This window comes from Tiliqua scincoides, chromosome 10 (assembly GCF_035046505.1).
Source record: "Tiliqua scincoides isolate rTilSci1 chromosome 10, rTilSci1.hap2, whole genome shotgun sequence".
Classification (NCBI taxonomy): domain Eukaryota; kingdom Metazoa; phylum Chordata; class Lepidosauria; order Squamata; family Scincidae; genus Tiliqua; species Tiliqua scincoides.
Genome location: NC_089830.1, coordinates 23,405,136 through 23,422,431, shown reverse-complemented (window position 1 = coordinate 23,422,431; position 17,296 = coordinate 23,405,136). Strand labels below are relative to the sequence as shown.

The following is a 17,296-nucleotide window of genomic DNA, read 5'->3' as shown; positions in this document are numbered from 1 at the left end:
GAAATTTGTTAATGATGCCACAAGGCTTTGGGTCAAGATGGCAGCAACTGACCAACTTGGCCATCCCTTTGAAAGTTTTTAGCTCCCCCCCCCCCCAAAAAAAAAAAAAAAGATACACTCTCTAGCGCAGTGGTTCTCAAACTTTTTCTCCCAGGACCCACTTTTTAGAATGATAATCTGTCGGGACCCACTGGAAGTGATGCCATTAACCTGGAAGTGGCGTCATGGCCAGAAGTGACATCATCAAGCAGAAAGAATTTTTACCAATCCTAGGCTGAAATCCTATCCGCACTTACCCAGGAGTAAGCCCCACTGACCATCATTTTTAAAAGCATATACACTGCTCAAAACAATAAAGGGAACACTTAAACAACACATCCAAGATCTGAATGAACGAAATATTCCTATTAAATACTTTGTTCCTGTCATAGTTGAATGTGCTGACAACAAAATCACACAACAATCATCAATGGAAATCACATTTATTAACCCATGGAGGTCTGGGTTTGGTGTCATACTCAAAACTGAAGTGGAAAAACACACTACAGGCTGATCCAACTTTGATGTAATGTCCATAAAGCAAGTCAAAATGAGGCTCAGTAGTGTGTGTGGCCTCCATGTGCCTGTATGACCTCCCTACAACGCCTGGGCATGCTCCTAATGAGGTGGCAGATAGTCTCCTGAGGGATCACCTCCCAGACCTGGACTAAAGCATCCGCCAACTCCTGGACAGTCTGTGGTGCAACGTGGCGCTGGTGGATGGAGCGAGACATGATGTCCTAGATGTGCTCAATTAGATTCAGGTCTGGGGAACGGGCGGGCCGGTCCAGAGCATCAATGCCTTCATCTTGCAGGAACTGCTGACACACTCCAGCCACATGAGGTCTAGCATTGTCCTCCATTAGGAGGAACCCAGGGCCAACCGCGCCAGCATATGGTCTCACAAGGGGTCTGAGGATCTCATCTCGGTACCTAATGGCAGTCAGGCTACCTCTGGCGAGCACATGGAAGGCTGTGCAGCCCCCCAAAGAAATGCCACCCCACACCATTACTGACCCACTGCCAAACCAGTCATGCTGGAGGATGTTGCAGGCAGCAGAACATTCTCCCTGCCATCTCCAGACTCTGTCACGTCTGTCACATGTGCTCAGTGTGAACCTGCTTTCATCTGTGAAGAGCACAGGGCGCCAGTGGCGAGGTTGCCAATCCTGGTGTTCTCTGGCAAATGCCAAACGTCCTGCACGGTGTCAGGCTGTCAGCACAACCCCCACCTGTGGACGTCGGGCCCTCATACCACCCTCATGGAGTCTGTTTCTGACCGTTTGAGCAGACACATGCACATTTGTGGCCTGCTGGAGGTCATTTTGCAGGGCTCTGGCAGTGCTCCTCCTGTTCCTCCTGGCACGAAGGCGGAGGTAGCGGTCCTGATGCTGGGTTGTTGCCCTCCTATGGCCTCCTCCACGTCTCCTGGTGTACTGGCCTGTCTCCTGGTAGCGCCTCCATGCTCTGAACACTACACTGACAGACACAGCAAACCTTGCCACAGCTCGCATTGATGTGCCATCCTGGATGAGCTGCACTACCTGAGCCACTTGTGTGGGTTGCAGACTCCGCCTCATGCTGCCACTAGAGTGACAGCACCACCAGCATTCAAAGGTCACCCAAACATCAGCCAGAAAGCATAGGGACTGTGAAGTGGTCTGTGGTCACCACCTGCAGAACCACTCCTTTATTGGGGGTGTCTTGTTACTTGCCTATGATTTCCACCTGTTGTCTACTCCATTTGTGCAACAGCATGTGAACTTGATTGTCAATCGGTGTGGCTTCCTAGGTGGACAGTTTGATTTCACAGAAGTGTGATTGACTTGGAGTGACACTGTGTTGTTTAAGTGTTCCCTTTATTGTTTTGAGCAGTGTATATTGAGGCCTGTTAAAAGTACCAATCTCCCCAAATGCAGTCGCATATCATGGTGCCATCAAGTCTAATATGCTAAAAATGAAATATTGAAATGAATGGGGACCCACCTGAAATTGGCTTGTGACCCACTCCCGACCCACAGTTCGAGAAACAGTGCTGTAGATACACTAATAGGGACTTCAAGTGTTGATGTGCTGATCAGTTTGTGTGTGAAATGGGGCTTCTCCTTAAATGCGGTTGTGATTTCTGCATACTTGGGAGACACCTTAGATAGGCCAAAATCAATCAGTGATAATCAATAATAAATCAATAAGAAAAAAAAGGGAAGGGTGGGGGGTCCCAACCTGGCAAGGATGGAGATGTGGACCCCCAGTGGTGAAGCTGTGTGTGTGTGTGGGGGGGGGGGGAATCCAAACAATTGAGTAAGCAAAGGGCAGTGGTGAAATTCCCTGTTTGATCCCAGCAGGTTCACAGATCATTATTTTTGGAACTATGGACCACTTCTGTAAATGGCCACTATGGACCACTATGAACCACTATGGAACTATGGACCACTTCTGTAAACGTTCAAATAAATGAATCTGAAGGATTCAATCTTGAGATGTGCAGAAATTAACGTGTGTAGTAGCTACTCAGCCCACCATCCTGTGTGTGTCAGTGTGAGTCACCATTCTGGGCATGGCTGCTGGTTGGAAGGAGGAGTGCCCAGAGCACTGACTCATGTGGGATACCACAGGCAGCCTCCAGTGATGACAAGACAAGGACGCTGGGTCTTTGCATCTAGAGTGACTGGGGAAGCCAAGCACACTGGATGCAGAGGCCTGCTGGTATTATTTAACCTCTGCATCATGATGCTGGTTGGAAGGAGTGACTCAGACAGAGATGCAATGGGGAACCTCCTCTAGGAAGCAGGGTAAAGACTAACTTGTTTGTGTGCTCCTCTTCTCCGTGCTCTGTTTTAAAGGCAAAAAAATATCTCCCCCATGCATCAGTTGGCCTCAGATCTTGTGTGCGAACACAGTTTGTTTGGCAAGATACAGGTTTTTGAAAAGACTGGCTTCTTCATACAAATGGTGCCCGCAGACACACTTTCTGAGAACTTTCACCATCTCTTATTCAAATAGGGTTGCCAACTTTTTCACCAGCCCTTGCTCCTGTGCTGAATGCCAGCGGCGGAAGAGCAACCGCACAAGAGGGTTATACCCTCTGCTTGTGGGCTCCCCACAGACATCTGGTTGATTTTGTGGGAATTAGGAGGCCAGACTCAGAGGGGATCCAGCAAGGATTGTGCTTCTGCATTTAAGAGCAACATAATGTGACAGTGAAATCTCTCCCATAGCAGTTTCCTGCAGACAGTGCCACTATTCTTAAAGGCACAGCAGCAGGGACCACTTGAAAAGGGGGGGGGGGGGTGAAGGCAAAGCCAGCAGAGATTGTCCTTTTTTTTTCTTCCTGTGTCTTTAACCAGAAATCCAACTGGTGAAGTTTTTTTCCCCATGCTGAGAAAACAGCACCTGTTGATTTTATTTTTCCTTCATGTACTCTGCGAGTACATGACCTCAACATGTACTTCTCCCACTCCTTCTCCTCCCTGCACAGTGACAACTGAAAACATGGAGACTAGCCAAAACCTTTGGATCTTTGAGAAGGTCAGTCTGTTCTTCCTTCTGGGTTTGGTTTCTACCCATTAGGATAAATCCAGTTGGAGGTGGTTTCAATTAATTATAATTTAGAATATTTTCTTATACATGTTTCAACATATGACATTCCCAGAGGGGAGCCAGTTTGCAGAGGGAAGGACATTGTGGAGACTGTCCTGGCCATGTTCCCTTCCTCCACCAAACAGCACTCCTATCCTTTGAACAGCAGCAGGGCAGACAGAAATTCAACAGGTAAAGCTTTCCAGACCACTACATTTTGATGCCAGGAAATTATTGGTTGGTTTCTGATTGTTGTGTGGCCATTCCAGGAACAGCATCCCTGCTGGGGGGAAAGGAGGGGGGGGGGAGAGAGAGAAGATGGCAATCTTGGCTACATGACACAAACTGAATCTGGGATGTCAGCAGTACACATGAGACATGCACACCAGGGTTTATGAAACTGCCTTCTGATTATGCAAAATCAGCACATAAAAGGAGAATTGTAGCCTGTGGGAGCCACTGGGGGCCCTGGGAAAAAGCTGTGCACCGTGTTTCCCATGGCACCACCTGCACATCCTCAGACTATGCTATAGATGGGACTGCTGAAACTGGTACTGAGAGTTTGCAGCTTGGCTTGGCAGGTCCTGTGATGGGCAGGGTTTCATTTCTGACCCGGTTGACTGTTCCCTGATGTCACCTCTGAGTTCTGCAGCCTTCCGTTTGTGTCCATTTTATACAGAGTGAAAAAAATGATTGTCTCTAGCCCAGACCTGGCAGTGCCTCTCCAACATCTCTGACCTTGAGGGTTATTCTCAGTGCTGTTATTGGTGGTCAAGACGACTTTGGGAGAGCTGCTGTCTCCCAGCTTCCCATCTACAACATGGACAGAATGACAACAGACTTATCTCACGGAGCCATTGCGTGGAGTCCTGAGAGGATGGGGTTGTGTCCAAAGAGAGTGAATTTTGACAAAAACTGTTGGAAACAATGAGGCAAGTTAATTGCAATTCACTTACATCTTGTTAATTTCCATAGCGATTAGTCCAGATTTCTAGATTCATTTTTTGGGGGTGGAGGGGGGATATAGGCCATTTTTTTTGTATATAGCAGGGGTCTCCAAACCCCGGCCCGGGGGCCAGATGTGGCCCACGGCCAGCCTCTATCTGGCCCGCGGCCAGCTTCTTGTCCCATGAAAGCTTCTGGCCCACTTGGCCAAACATGATTTTAACTATGCTCTGGTTGCGTCTGGAAGGTGTTCAAGGGCCAGAGAGGTTGAATGAATGAGCCCATTCATTCATTCATTCATTCATTCATTCATTCACTCATCTACGTTCCATCTCTAATTTATTTAAATAAATTTTATATTTAAATTTTTTTTCCGGCCCTCAACACCATGCCAGATATTTGATATGGCCCTCTGGCCAAAAAGTTTGGAGACCCCTGGTATATAATAATGAGCACATTAGATAGGCAGAAACAGAAGGATTACCTGCTGCCCCGAGGAGCTTGCAATCAAAATGTTTAATCAAATTTTACAGAGTTCAGGAGTTAAGTGGATTTTGGGCAATGGGTGGGGACATTTTAAGCTGGGAAGGGTGCCTGGGTGGGATGGAGGCAGTATGCCTCTGAATCAGAGAGTTTGGCAGTTAGACTTGGAAGCTCCAGGTTCAAATCCCTGCTCAGCTGTGAGGCTTCCTGGGTGACCTTGGGCCAGTCACTCTCAGCCTCACCTACCTCACAGGGTTGTTGTGAGAACAGAAGGCACCAGGTACACCACCCTGAGCTCCTTGGAGGAAGGGAGGTGTGAATAAATAAATAAATAAATAAATTAGATCCAGCTGGATCTATTCCACATATATATTCCCCCTTTACTGTCTGAAGTGGTACAGTCCTGTCAGAATCCTACCACCTCATTTTGCTGGATGCATAGACTGCCCTGCCCTGCAATATTGTTGAGCGGTAGCTATTCCGGATGCGTTAGTCTGGAGTGCAAGCTGCAACCTTGTGTATAAGCTTTCATGTATGAGACGGGGGGGGGGGGAAGGTGTTTCAGTTTCTAGGTTTTTATGGCTTCACCTGCTGGACTTCTGCCTAGGTTGTCATATGGGGGCATTTGAATGGCAATGTGTTTGCAGCACTGGAGCCTGGAGAAGGAGAGAGTGTTGGGAGTGGTGTTCCCTTGTTCATGTTCCGTTTCTTGGATTCTCGGCCTGGAGGTAGCAGAAGGGGGGCAGGTGTGAATTCATTGCTTCTGCTGGCTTCCTGATCAGGTAGGAGGGAGTTTAAGTTCCTAAGCTCCTGTGGAATAACAGAGGACATTGAAGTGGCCTTTTCAGGGGAGGAAGGTGAGAGCTCCCACCCCCTATTTCTTCTCCTTCAAGGGTGAAAGGACAGGTCTCCTTGAACTTTCAGTGGTTGCATCAGACTCCACTGGTGCAGTTTGTTGCATGATAGTGCCTCAGAGAGGAGAAAAGATGCACCTGCAGAAATTCCCCTCAGATACAGCTGTTAATGGTTTAAAAACCCACATGCAGTGCTGTCCTCATAGGTGGGAAATGGTCAGCCTTGTAGCAGACGTTTTCCCTCCATGCTTGTGGTCAGCTGTTGCGTGGGAGACAGGGTGCCCCTGAGCATGTGCAAAGAGTTATTTCCCTCCTGAGCAACCAAGCACATTCTCATGCATCTACAAAATTATGGGACCTGTCTATTGGATCGAAGCCTGTGATTTCCGAAAGGGCGCAATCACCCAATTGTTCTCCGAGAGGACGTGGAGAAAACGGCACTGGTGGCGTGACACAACAAACAAGGGGGATTCACCACGACAGCCTGGCAAGAAATGGTTCCGGGATGTCAACTTGACGTTTAGCCTGGAGCTGCTTAGTATTCATCACAAGAGACAAGAGTGGGGGGGACTTGCGCAAGGCTTTGCCAGACAGTCTTAATCATCCTCATGATGCCAACGTTCCGAAATGAATCATCATTTTCGTTGTTGTTATTATTATTATTCCTTTTACAGAAAAGGAACTGAGGCACTGAGTAGAGCCACCCAAGTCCTCCTGGCACCTGAAGCAGCTCACTTGGTGATGTACTGGCTTCTGCTTCTCCCGCGTCTTGAACTGGAAAAGGAAGAGGTGGGGGTGGAGTGGAAGAGGAGCATCTCTGAAGTTCTAGCCTGTGGTGCTTCCCCACACGTCTTCAGGGATAATCAGACTGAAATAGTGATGAAGGGGATTTGAATTTAGCATCCTTTTAAACTGGCCTGCTACCCTGTCACCTTAAAACATAAGAGGTTGGTATCTGTATTTTCTGGTGTGTAATTTTTCTTTAAAAAAAAACAAAAACATAGTAAGGGTCAAATCCTATCCAACTTTCCAGCCCTGGTGTAGCCCTGCCAACAGAGTGTGTGCTGCCTCCTGTGTTGGGAGGGTAGTTATAGAGGCTCCCTAGCCATGGGGCTGCATTGCAGCTGCACCAGTGCTGGAAAGTTGAATAGGATTGGGCCCTAAGGTGTATACACTGACAAAAGTTGACAAGGTGTGCACCGACAAAAGTTAAAAGGTGTGAATACGACCAATATTCACCAGGATGGTGTAGTAGTGTTTTGGGAGTCGTACCTGGAAGATCCAGGTTCAAATCCCCGCTCAGCCAGGAAGCTTCCTGGGTGATCTGGGGCTGGTCTCTTTCTCTTTCAGCCTCACCTACCTCACAGGGTTGTTCTGAGGAATAAAGGAGGGAAAGAACCGTGTACACCACCCTGAGCTCCTTGGAGGAAGGGCGGTATAAAAATGTGAAATAAAGAAATAAAATAAAATAGGTGACTGACACACACTCATCAGGCAGCCAGAATTAGCTTTGTTTTCTTGTTCGGCACCCACGCAGTGGCAAACCCGCTGGTTCAGAGCCAAGACTAGTAGCCCACTGAATTCATGAATGCGCAATACTGTTAAACCAAAATGCGCATGGACACACAGTCCTGCTCCATCCCATCCTAACTGCTCCGATTTGGGGCGTTGGCTGAGGTCTGACTCAGCGAGTTTGAAGCCACACTGCTGAATCATCTGTTGAACATCCTGGAGGATTTGGGCATTTTCCATGGAGGTATCCTGTCGAAAGAAGGCAGAGAACTTGGCTTCCCAGCATGTGAGGTTCCTCCTTTGCTGGCATTAAGGGATCCAAAGTGGGTTTGAAATGACGGGGGAGAGCACTCCAGCACAGATGCTGTGGCAGGAGGACTTCTTGGATACAACCAGCTGACATTTCCACTGCATTCAGCAAGAACGCCATCACTCCACACCAGAGACAGCTGCATTTCAGTGTCTGGCAGTGGGAACAAACAGTCTCCAAGGGCAATAGATATGCTTGCAAGAGGGCTCTTCCTTCTACCTTGGCTACTTACCTACCTGTCTGATGGGTTTGGCTGTCTAGATGGAATTTCAACAGTGTGTATTTGAGTTTATAACCCCCATATACATTCCCCCTTATATTCCTACACATCCCCTGCTGCGGTCATCAGAGAAGGCCCTTCTTAGGATCCTGTCACCATCTGAAGCCAGGGAGATGGTGGCAAAGTGTAGAACCTTCTCAGTTTTTAGCACCAAGCCTCTGGAGCCAGCTGCCAGAAGATCTGAAGGCAGCGTCCTTAGTATATGGTTTCTGGGGGAGGTTTGAAGGCCCATCTGTTTTGCCTGGTCTTTGGGGAAGGAGGTACTCCCTAGGGACCCCCTTCTTAACTTTTATGGTTCTTTACACTATTTTGCATGCCAATCTGCTCTTTTATTGTTGTTGTTTTTCAGTTGTTTTAATGGTTTTTATTTTATTATTTTCTCCCGTTGTTTTTATCTCTTTGTGTTTAGGTCTTGTTGTACGCTGCTTTGGGTTTTTAGAAAAACGGTATAGAAATCTAACTAACCAGCTAACTAACTAAATAACCACCTTTGCTATTCATATAGCTGGGCATTAGCTGTAGGGCCTGAAGAAGAACTCTGTGTAACTGGAAGGCTTGCATGCCCTCACTGTCTAAACAGGGTGGTTTTGGAGTTCAACCCTGAGCCACATTAAGTTCTTTCCATTCCGAGATGAATAGGGGCAGCTGTAGTTACATGATCTACCAAAGCTGTTCACTGTGCTGATGCAGGTTTTATGCTTGTCAGCATGGGCAGCTGAGCTGTAGTAAGCCCCAAAATACCCCCAGAGGCAAGCAAAATCACACTCTGCACATGACCACAGTGGAACCAAAACCGAAAGGAATTGGTTCTCAAAAAATTTTCCCCGGGGCCAGTTCTGGGGTCAAATATTTCCCCGCATTTTCTAAAGTATTCACCCAACATTCACTGAAAACATGGTACCTATATTTGCTTGTTAGTGATGGCCACTAGTGCCAGAGCCGGCACATCCATGGGGCCAGTTGAAACAGCTGCCTAAGGCAACAAATTGACAGGCAGGTGCCCATCTCTGTTTGCCTACTTGCTCCCACGGCTGCTCCTTTCACTCCCTGGATTGGAAAAAGAAGACAGGAAGAGGAAATGTAGAGGGGGGGGCTGAACTAGAACCTTGGAGTGTGGGGGGAGCAGAGGCTGCCACCCCACCAGATAAGGGGGGCAGCATTTCTCATATCATCTCAGACATCAATGGGTCTTGAGCTGGCCCAAGATAGATTTCAAAGCAGCTGGATCCTGAAGAGTCTTTCGTGGTTCAGAGGAAACCAAAAATCTGTGTTACACCCATTAGAGTTAAACAAGGAATTAAATTTTCTTTGGACCCAACAAAACGCTGGTAGCAGATGCATTTTCCAGCCAGCTATGAAATAGCAGGCATTTATTGCATAAGATGATCCCATGATCCCTTTCTGTTCTGCTTTGAATAATGGTGCACCCATCATCCCCGGGAAGAAGAGAAATTATGATTCATACAATGCTCGTTATGGCACAGAAGGCGACTATTTTTGTGAAGGGCGGAAGGCCATCGGAAGCCTTGACTTCGCCTGGAAAGATTGAAAGTTTACCCCTGAAGGAGGAGTTGCTGAAATAAAAGCACAGCCGTCGTGAGATATAAACAGCTCCACCCTTAAAATTGTCTGGGCAGTGCTTGCCACAAAACCCAAAGCAGAGGGTTCTACGTTAGCAGTGGAGAGCTCTGGTTGACGATGGCTTCAGGGAGGAGAGCCACGAGCAATAATTGGGATTGTGATAGATCTACCACGAGATACAGCGCGGGGGCCAAACTGAGGCACCATTAAAGTGCGCCAATGCTATATATTTCCACTACCACTCCTATTCAAAAGCAAGGCCGGCCTTTCCTTCGCTGCCACTGCTGCTTCACCAACACAAAACAGCAAGCAGTGGAGGGAACCCTCAGCCTGCAGATCATGCAGGAGGTTGAACAGTCACCCTCACACTGAGTGCACTTGTATAGGGCCAGCACAGGCTCCGGCAAGTCTTCGGAGGGCCAGAGGCTCATTGGAGACTGGGGGCTCCCTACGGGCCAGACTGGGGGTCCCCAAGGGCTGCAAATAGCCCCCGAGCCAGGATTTGGGCACTGCTGTCATAGACTCAGTGGTTTACATCAGCAGGCTGAACATAAACCCCATTTTTTTCTCCTAAATGGGGTTTTTACAGGTGTTATTCCTTGAGAGACAGACTCATAGAACCTCCAGTTCCTAAGAACATAAGAAGAACCCTTCTGGATTAGGTCAAAGGCCATGAAGTCCAGCCTCAAAGCTGGGCTTGAGCTCTCCTCCCTTATGCTGCAGTCCACTACTCCTAGGAGCAGCTCCCTGGGATTTTTTCAGACAGGGGTCTTTCCCCAGCCCTACCTGGAGATGTCAAAGCCCAGGTTTTCTGCAGGCAAAGCATTGGTTAGTGACCATCCCGCCTCTATGCCAAAGTTAGTTCTTTGGGGAACTAAACTAGCATGCACTTTGCCCATGGGTTAGGCATGTTTATCACAGTGGCCCACCAGATGCTTCAGGGAGCACTCAAGACAACAAGAGACCTGCATCCTGTTGCCACTTCCTTGCATCTGGCTCTCTGAGACAGCCCGTTTCTCACGGCTTGCAACCTGTAATGGACTTTTCCTCCATAAATCTGTCCAGTGCCTTTTTAAAGGCATCTGGGCCAGACACCATCACCACATCCCTGAAGCCTTCCGGGCTCGCCTCTTAAACAGGCAACATGTGAAAATGCATCGAGTGTGCCACAGTATACTGTAAGCTTGTAATCCTGAGCTTCCTTTCGAGGTTTTGCAGCCCGGCTTGTTGGGTTTTCATCCTTTTGGTGATGCTGACCCTACCTCATATTTTCTGTCCCTCGCTTTCACATTCAGCTTCCAAGAAGTGTCTGTTCGCCGGCGATAACAGAAAAAGATAGTGAGCTAGGTGGGACTTGGGTCTCTTCGAGCCGGGCTTGGTGCTTCCTTTTCAGCTCACAAGGTCAACGTCTGCAGTTGACTCAAAATGCTCAGCCACACTGTTTAGGAAACACCCGTGAAGAAATGTCTTGGTTGAGGACAAATGCGCTGTAATTAAATAAGAATGCAGGCAAGGTTGACACACCCTTTCCTGGCCAGATCCATCTTTGCCTTTGATAGCTAGATGGCAGGCAAATATTCAATGGGTGCCTCTTTTCCTGGGGATGGTGGTGCAATGATGGGAAAGCAATCCACCTCTTGGATATATGCCTGTTAAAGGTCCTGCAGCCCTGCTGAGAAAAAAAAAAAGATGGTGAGTTTTGTCCTTGGAAGGCTAGGCAACCCTTCCTCCCCCCCCCCAAGATTCTTATGCTTCCAGACACCCAAAAGAAAACAAATCTATCGCTAATCTCTTTAAAGGCTTACCACATTTGGCTAAATCGCAAATCGGGGACTCTATGTGAGGAATTTACACTTAGTATCTCAGCCTTGCAGTGCTAGTTCCCTTAACAGGTCTGAGTGACTACCATTGTCTTGGAGGAATCTTGCCATCTTCTCAGCTTCTCCACAGCCTTTTGTTTATGGTTTTCAGTTGCCTCTGGAAGGCAAGAAAGTCACTGCTGACTTTAAATCACAGCACACTTAATATTCATGTGGCAAGCAATCATTTAAATTAGCGGTTCTTGAATGGGAGAGGAGTCCCTCTCCTGTTGGGAGCTAAGGGTGCCATGGGAAGCTCCCAGGGGGGCAGGGGATCTTCATACCATATATGTCACCTTCTCACCCTCCAGCAAAGAGCTGGTTGGATTGAATATGATGGAGTGATGTTCTCGGAGCAGAGACACCTGGATTCACATCTCCTCATTCAGCCATGAAGCAAACTGGGCAATGCTAAGTCGGTCTCAACCTAACAGGCTTGTTGTGAGAATGAAAGTGGGGTGGGGAATAGAACTGTGCACGGTGCTTTGAGTTCCTCAGAAAAGGACAAGTTAAAAATGTAAGGAATACATAGTTTTGTTTTACTGTGTGGCAAAGGGCCCTCACTAACCCACAGTGAGGGGTGATGATGGCACTGTTACTGCCCCATCATCATCCAAATACCATTTCACAACAAATGGGCTGAGAAAGCGCTGCCACTTCATGTTCTGTCGCTTCTCTGTGGGTTCTAGCAAGAGATTATGATGGTTATGTTCTGTTCCTCTTCAAATGCTTTATGAAGATATGAAAAACTTCCTGATGTGGTGTCAGACCCTTGGTCATTCCATCCAAACAATACTGGTGCTGAAATTAGAGATGCAATAATTAAAGTAGTGGTTCTTGAATGAGAGGGGAGCCCCTCTCCCCTTCCCCATGGGAACTTTCATACCATATATGATATCCTCTCCAGCAACAAGTTGGGTGAATTGGATATGATGAAACGATGTTCTAGGAGCAAAGAGGGGAGTCCCTCTCCCCTTGAGAGCCATGGGAACTTTGGAAAAGGGCCATGGGAAGCTCCCTGAGGGGTAAGGGGATCTGGGCTTGCCCCATTGATTCTGGCACACTGTAAGGATTTCTGATGTCCCCAACTGGGTTGGAGGGGGTGCAGAAGGCAGAGCAAGGACATGGGGAAGCAAGTTCAACTTTGCTTGAGAATGCACACTTGAAAGGAAGCTAGGGCAAATTACAAAACAGCAGAGCGGATACGCAGCTAATTCGCTCAGGCAAACTTGGAAATCCGCTAAAGAATTTTAATAGCGAGCTGGACAAATCTACAAGCTGCAGTTACAGGTCTATTTTTCCCCCCTCTCTCAATATTTGGATAGAGTACAGCCTAGACATTCACATAAGCCTCTTGGCAAATTTTATTCTAGCTGCTTCATGAAATATTCCCCTCCATCACCCACCGGGCTCATGTGTTTTACCCTTTTGCAGAGAATCCATCCTTCCACCCATCTGTGACTTTCCTAAATGGGGCCCACCTGGCCTAAAGCAGCCAAAGGTCTTGTGGCAGCCTTAAAAGTCAAGGCATTCATCGCAGCATAAGCTCCATAAGTGTAACTAACATGGTTGTCCACTGAGAAGCAATAAGAAATTGTACAGCCAACCTAGGAGTCGGTCACGTGTGTGATGAAGGTGCAGGTAAAGAGAATCTCTCCTTGCTTCCCAAGAAAAACAGTCATGTTACTCTCTTCTCCTGGGACAGAAAGAAGACTTTATGGCTCAGGCCATATGGGACTTTTCCCCTCCTGTCCACAATCAGAAACACACCTATATATTTGCTCCAAAGACCAGTTCAGTTAACAGTGTAGGTGGTGAGAGACCAAAATCAGAAGCCACTGATACATCTAGGTAAATAGCACACCCTGGTGACCAGATGGAGAACTGCACCTACAGTGGCTCAGCCTGGTTTGATTGGCAAGATGATTACCCTCCCTAAAGCAGTGTTCTAACTTGGTGTCCCTATGGCCAGGGAGTCTTCAGCAAACTCATCTGCTTTATGCGCACCCTCCTTTGAGTGCAACCTGATCTATGGCTCCCCCCCCCCCAACATACCTCCCTAACCTCATCAGCCTTTCATGGTGAGCAGGTTAGGGAGGTATGTCAGAGAGGTCACAGCTCAGTAGTAAAGCAGCTGCTTTGCATGCTGAAGGTTCCAGGGTTTTATCCCTGATAATCTCCAGTTTGGGCAGAGAAAAAAGGCTTCTGGAGGGCAAGGATGGTGTAGGGCAGTTTTTCTTAAAACTGTGGGTTGGGACCCACTGGTGGGTTGTCAGCCCATTTCAGGTGGGCCCCCATTCAATATTTTATTTTCAGTAGACTTGATGCTACCATGGAATGTAACTGCATTTGGTTACAGATCTGTTCTTTTAACAGGCTACTGTGTATACACTTTTAACAATTAGAGTCAATGGGGTTTACTCCTGGGTAAGTTTGGATAGCATTGCAGCCTCAGATTGTCAAAAAAATGTTCCTGCTTGATTATGTCAGTTCCGGCTGTGACATAACTTCCAGATTAATGACATCACTTCCAGTGGGTCCCAACAGATTGTCATTCTAAAAAGTGGGTCCTGGTGCTAAAACGTGCGAGAACCACTGGTGTAGTGGTTCAGGAAGTTGGGCTTAGACCTGCAAGATCCAGGTTCAAACCCTCACTCAGCCATGAAGCTTCCTGATAAGTCATTCTCTCTTGGCCTCACCTACCTCACAGGGTTGTTGTGAAGTCAAAAGTGAGGGCAGGAACTTTGTACCACTCTGAACTCCTTGGAGGGTGATATAAAAATGTGAAAAAACTTAATGCATCTCCTACTAACTTAGAATATACTGCATTCATATTGTGGTTGATACTCTTTTTTTCCCCTCCAGGCAGGAGTCCTGTGCTTGTAATAGCTACACAGCAGGCAGAAAGCCAACAGGTAAGTCTTTTCCTGGCATGAAAATAGAGTAGGGGTAGATTCATCTGTTGAATTTCTGCCTGTCACACCACTGAAAAGATGCAGTATGTGACAACTCCACTGAGTAGAGCTATTTGGGCTAGATCTTAAGAAGGCTCCAGAACCTCCTTTAAAAATTGCAAAGAGGCCCAAATTTCACCAGACGTAGCTTCTGACTGCAGCATATGGCCGAATCCTGCCTTCTGCACACCCCTAAGAGGACTTTCATGATCTGGATCTAGCAATCCAAGCTCAGCAAGGTTCACACTGCCAATGTTTAACAGATGCAAAGGAGGGCACCAGGATGCAGGTCTCTTGTTGTGAGGCATCTGGTGGGCCACTGTGAGATACAGGAGTCTGGACTAGATGGGCCCTTGACCTGATCCAGCAGAGCTCTTCTTATGTAGATGCAAGAAGCAAACAATGCATTTGCTCTTTTGGGGATAATCTCAACCAGTTCCAGCCCTATCAATATGTACTGTGAAGTGAGGATTTTGTGCTCCATCAGTAGGGGAGTACTTACTCCCCTCCCAGTCAATTCTTGGCATTTCCAGCTAGTGCTGGGAAAGACTCTGGCCTGAAACCCTGGTCAGCTGGTGAGATGATACTGAATAAACAGGAGAAGTCTGACCTGGGGGTAAGTCAACTTTGCTGTTCTGTTGCTCATTCAGCCAGTTTGGAGAGACTCTGCATGCGCTCTTCAGTCCGCTTTGGATATTCCAGTTCCTGGGTGTCATCTATAAACAAAAGATGCCTAACTGCAGTGTCTGGACTCTAGATAGTTTAGGTCCACAACACCAAGCCCAAGGCAAATCCTTATGAACACAGTCCCCTAAGTACCTGAAGATCCAGTTTCTGCAGACCACTTATCTACAGCTCTAAACACCATGCAACCAACACACCCAGTACCATTTCTTGACTGTTTTACCAAGCACTCCAGTCTCTTCTTGGGAATCTCTGGAGGCCTCTTCCTGGATATGGGCTGGCAACACACTCTACTGGCCTGCAAAAGTATCCAGAAACTACTTCCAGTTTGCAAACACCAACTCCGGTTTGACCAGAAGCAACTTCCGGTGACTTCTGTAGGCCATTCTGAGGCTTGTAAAGGATAGTAGAGTAGGTCGCCAACAACCAAGGAGAGACCTCTGGAGGCTCCCAAGAAGAGACCAGAGTGCTTGGCAAACAGTTAGTTTGGGTTCCCTTTTATCTACCCTTTCATACCATATTTGTTGGGGCTTTGTGTTGAAGAACGTCCACCCGCCATGAAGAACGTCATGTATGCAGTGCTGAAACAGAGACGCCTGTGTTGGCTCGGTCATGTTGTGAGAATGGATGATGGCCGGATCCCAAAGGATCTCCTCTATGGAGAACTCGTGCAAGGAGAGCGCCCTACAGGTAGACCACAGCTGCGATACAAGGACATCTGCAAGAGGGATCTGAAAGCCTTAGGAGTGGATCTCAACAGGTGGGAAACCCTGGTCTCTGAGTGGCCCGCTTGGAGGCAGGCTGTGCAGCATGGCCTTTCCCAGTTTGAAGAGACACTTGGCCAACAGTCTGAGGCAAAGAGGCAAAGAAGGAAGGCCCATAGCCAGGGAGACAGACCAGGGACAGACTGCACTTGCTCCCGGTGTGGAAGGGATTGTCACTCCCGAATTGGCCTTTTCAGCCACACTAGATGCTGTTCCAGAACCACCATTCAGAGCGCGATACCAGAGTCTTTTGAGACTGAAGGTTGCCAACAACATACCATTCCCCCACATACCAAGGATCATATCCCCCACATACAGGGGACCCTGCACTGAGTCGAGATCACTGATCCATCTAGTCCCGCAGCTGGAGGCAGTTCTCTAGGATTTTAGAGATCTTTCTCAGCTCTACCTGGGATTGAACCTGGGTGTCTCAACTAAATCCCCCGTCCAGAGGAAACCTCGTGTCTACTCAGAAGCAAGCCCCACCGAGTGCAATGGGACTGACTCCCAGTCAAATGTGCACCAGATTGCAGCCTTAACCTCTTGCACTGTGTCATCCACCATGCGCAGAGAATGCTGCTGTAACACAACTTCAAAGCGCATGGTCGCTGTCTTGTTTAAAAGCACAGGAGCATCGGCTAACTTTGCATCTGATCCTCAGAACCTCCCCTCCCCCCAAAAAAGAGATCTTCCATTCAACAGACTCCACAAACTGTATCATTTCATTATTTTTAATAATCCATTTTAAAAGGGTTGTTTTGAATAGAAAAAAGGGGTACTTTATTTAAAAATGCAAAACACATTGAATCAATGGTGCGTAGAAACAGCTGCAGACATATTTACACAAGCCTTTCCGTTCCATAAATTATAGCTCCTGATTGTTATTTACAGAATATATATATATATATATTAAATTACCATTAATAAACAATAATACTTTGCCCAGCAACATTCTTCAATTCACATGTCAAAAAATTCCTTCTAACCATAATAACAATATAATAATAATTAAACAGTCGCAAGTCATTTCATTTTAAGAACATGCCTTGAGGTAGGTAAGTATTATTTGCAGGGCTCTCGGTGAGTAGGCCAAGAGCACAATGTGCAAGCATATCATTCGGCATCTGAAGCATCTCAGCTTTCTTTAAAAAGTGACCCAAGTTTCTAGCCCTTCAAGTGACAAGAATAGAGATGGAGGAGTTTTTTTTGGGGGGGGGGGCAATGCCTGAAGTGCGTCGGACGGTGGGTGGTTGAACAGGAGGCAAGGGAGTGGGGATCCTGTGCCTCTTTGCCCCTCTTCGCAATAGCAGAAGCAGAATAAAAGAACGTAAAATAAGCCATCTTGAGCAAGTGTGCGACAACTTGCACAGAGGTCACCAATGAATGGCCTTTCTTTGCAGCAGCGGCGGCAAAGCTGTTAAAATGTCTTGTTTCTAAAAACACAACCCAGAC

The 17,296-nt window shown here is 47.4% G+C and overlaps 1 protein-coding gene across 1 annotated transcript in view; it reads right to left on the bottom strand.

Annotated features, from left to right (window-relative positions):
• KCNN4 (potassium calcium-activated channel subfamily N member 4) overlaps positions 1-16,447 on the bottom strand; it is a 50,619-nt gene extending 34,172 nt beyond the window's left edge. The window contains exons 1-2 of the mRNA XM_066638061.1: positions 16,385-16,447; positions 6,636-6,674 (exon numbers count right to left, since the gene is read on the bottom strand). Coding sequence (XP_066494158.1) covers positions 6,636-6,674; positions 16,385-16,447 — 102 coding nt within the window. The remainder of the gene's footprint in view (positions 1-6,635; positions 6,675-16,384) is intronic.
• Between the last annotated feature and the right edge of the window lie 849 nt (positions 16,448-17,296).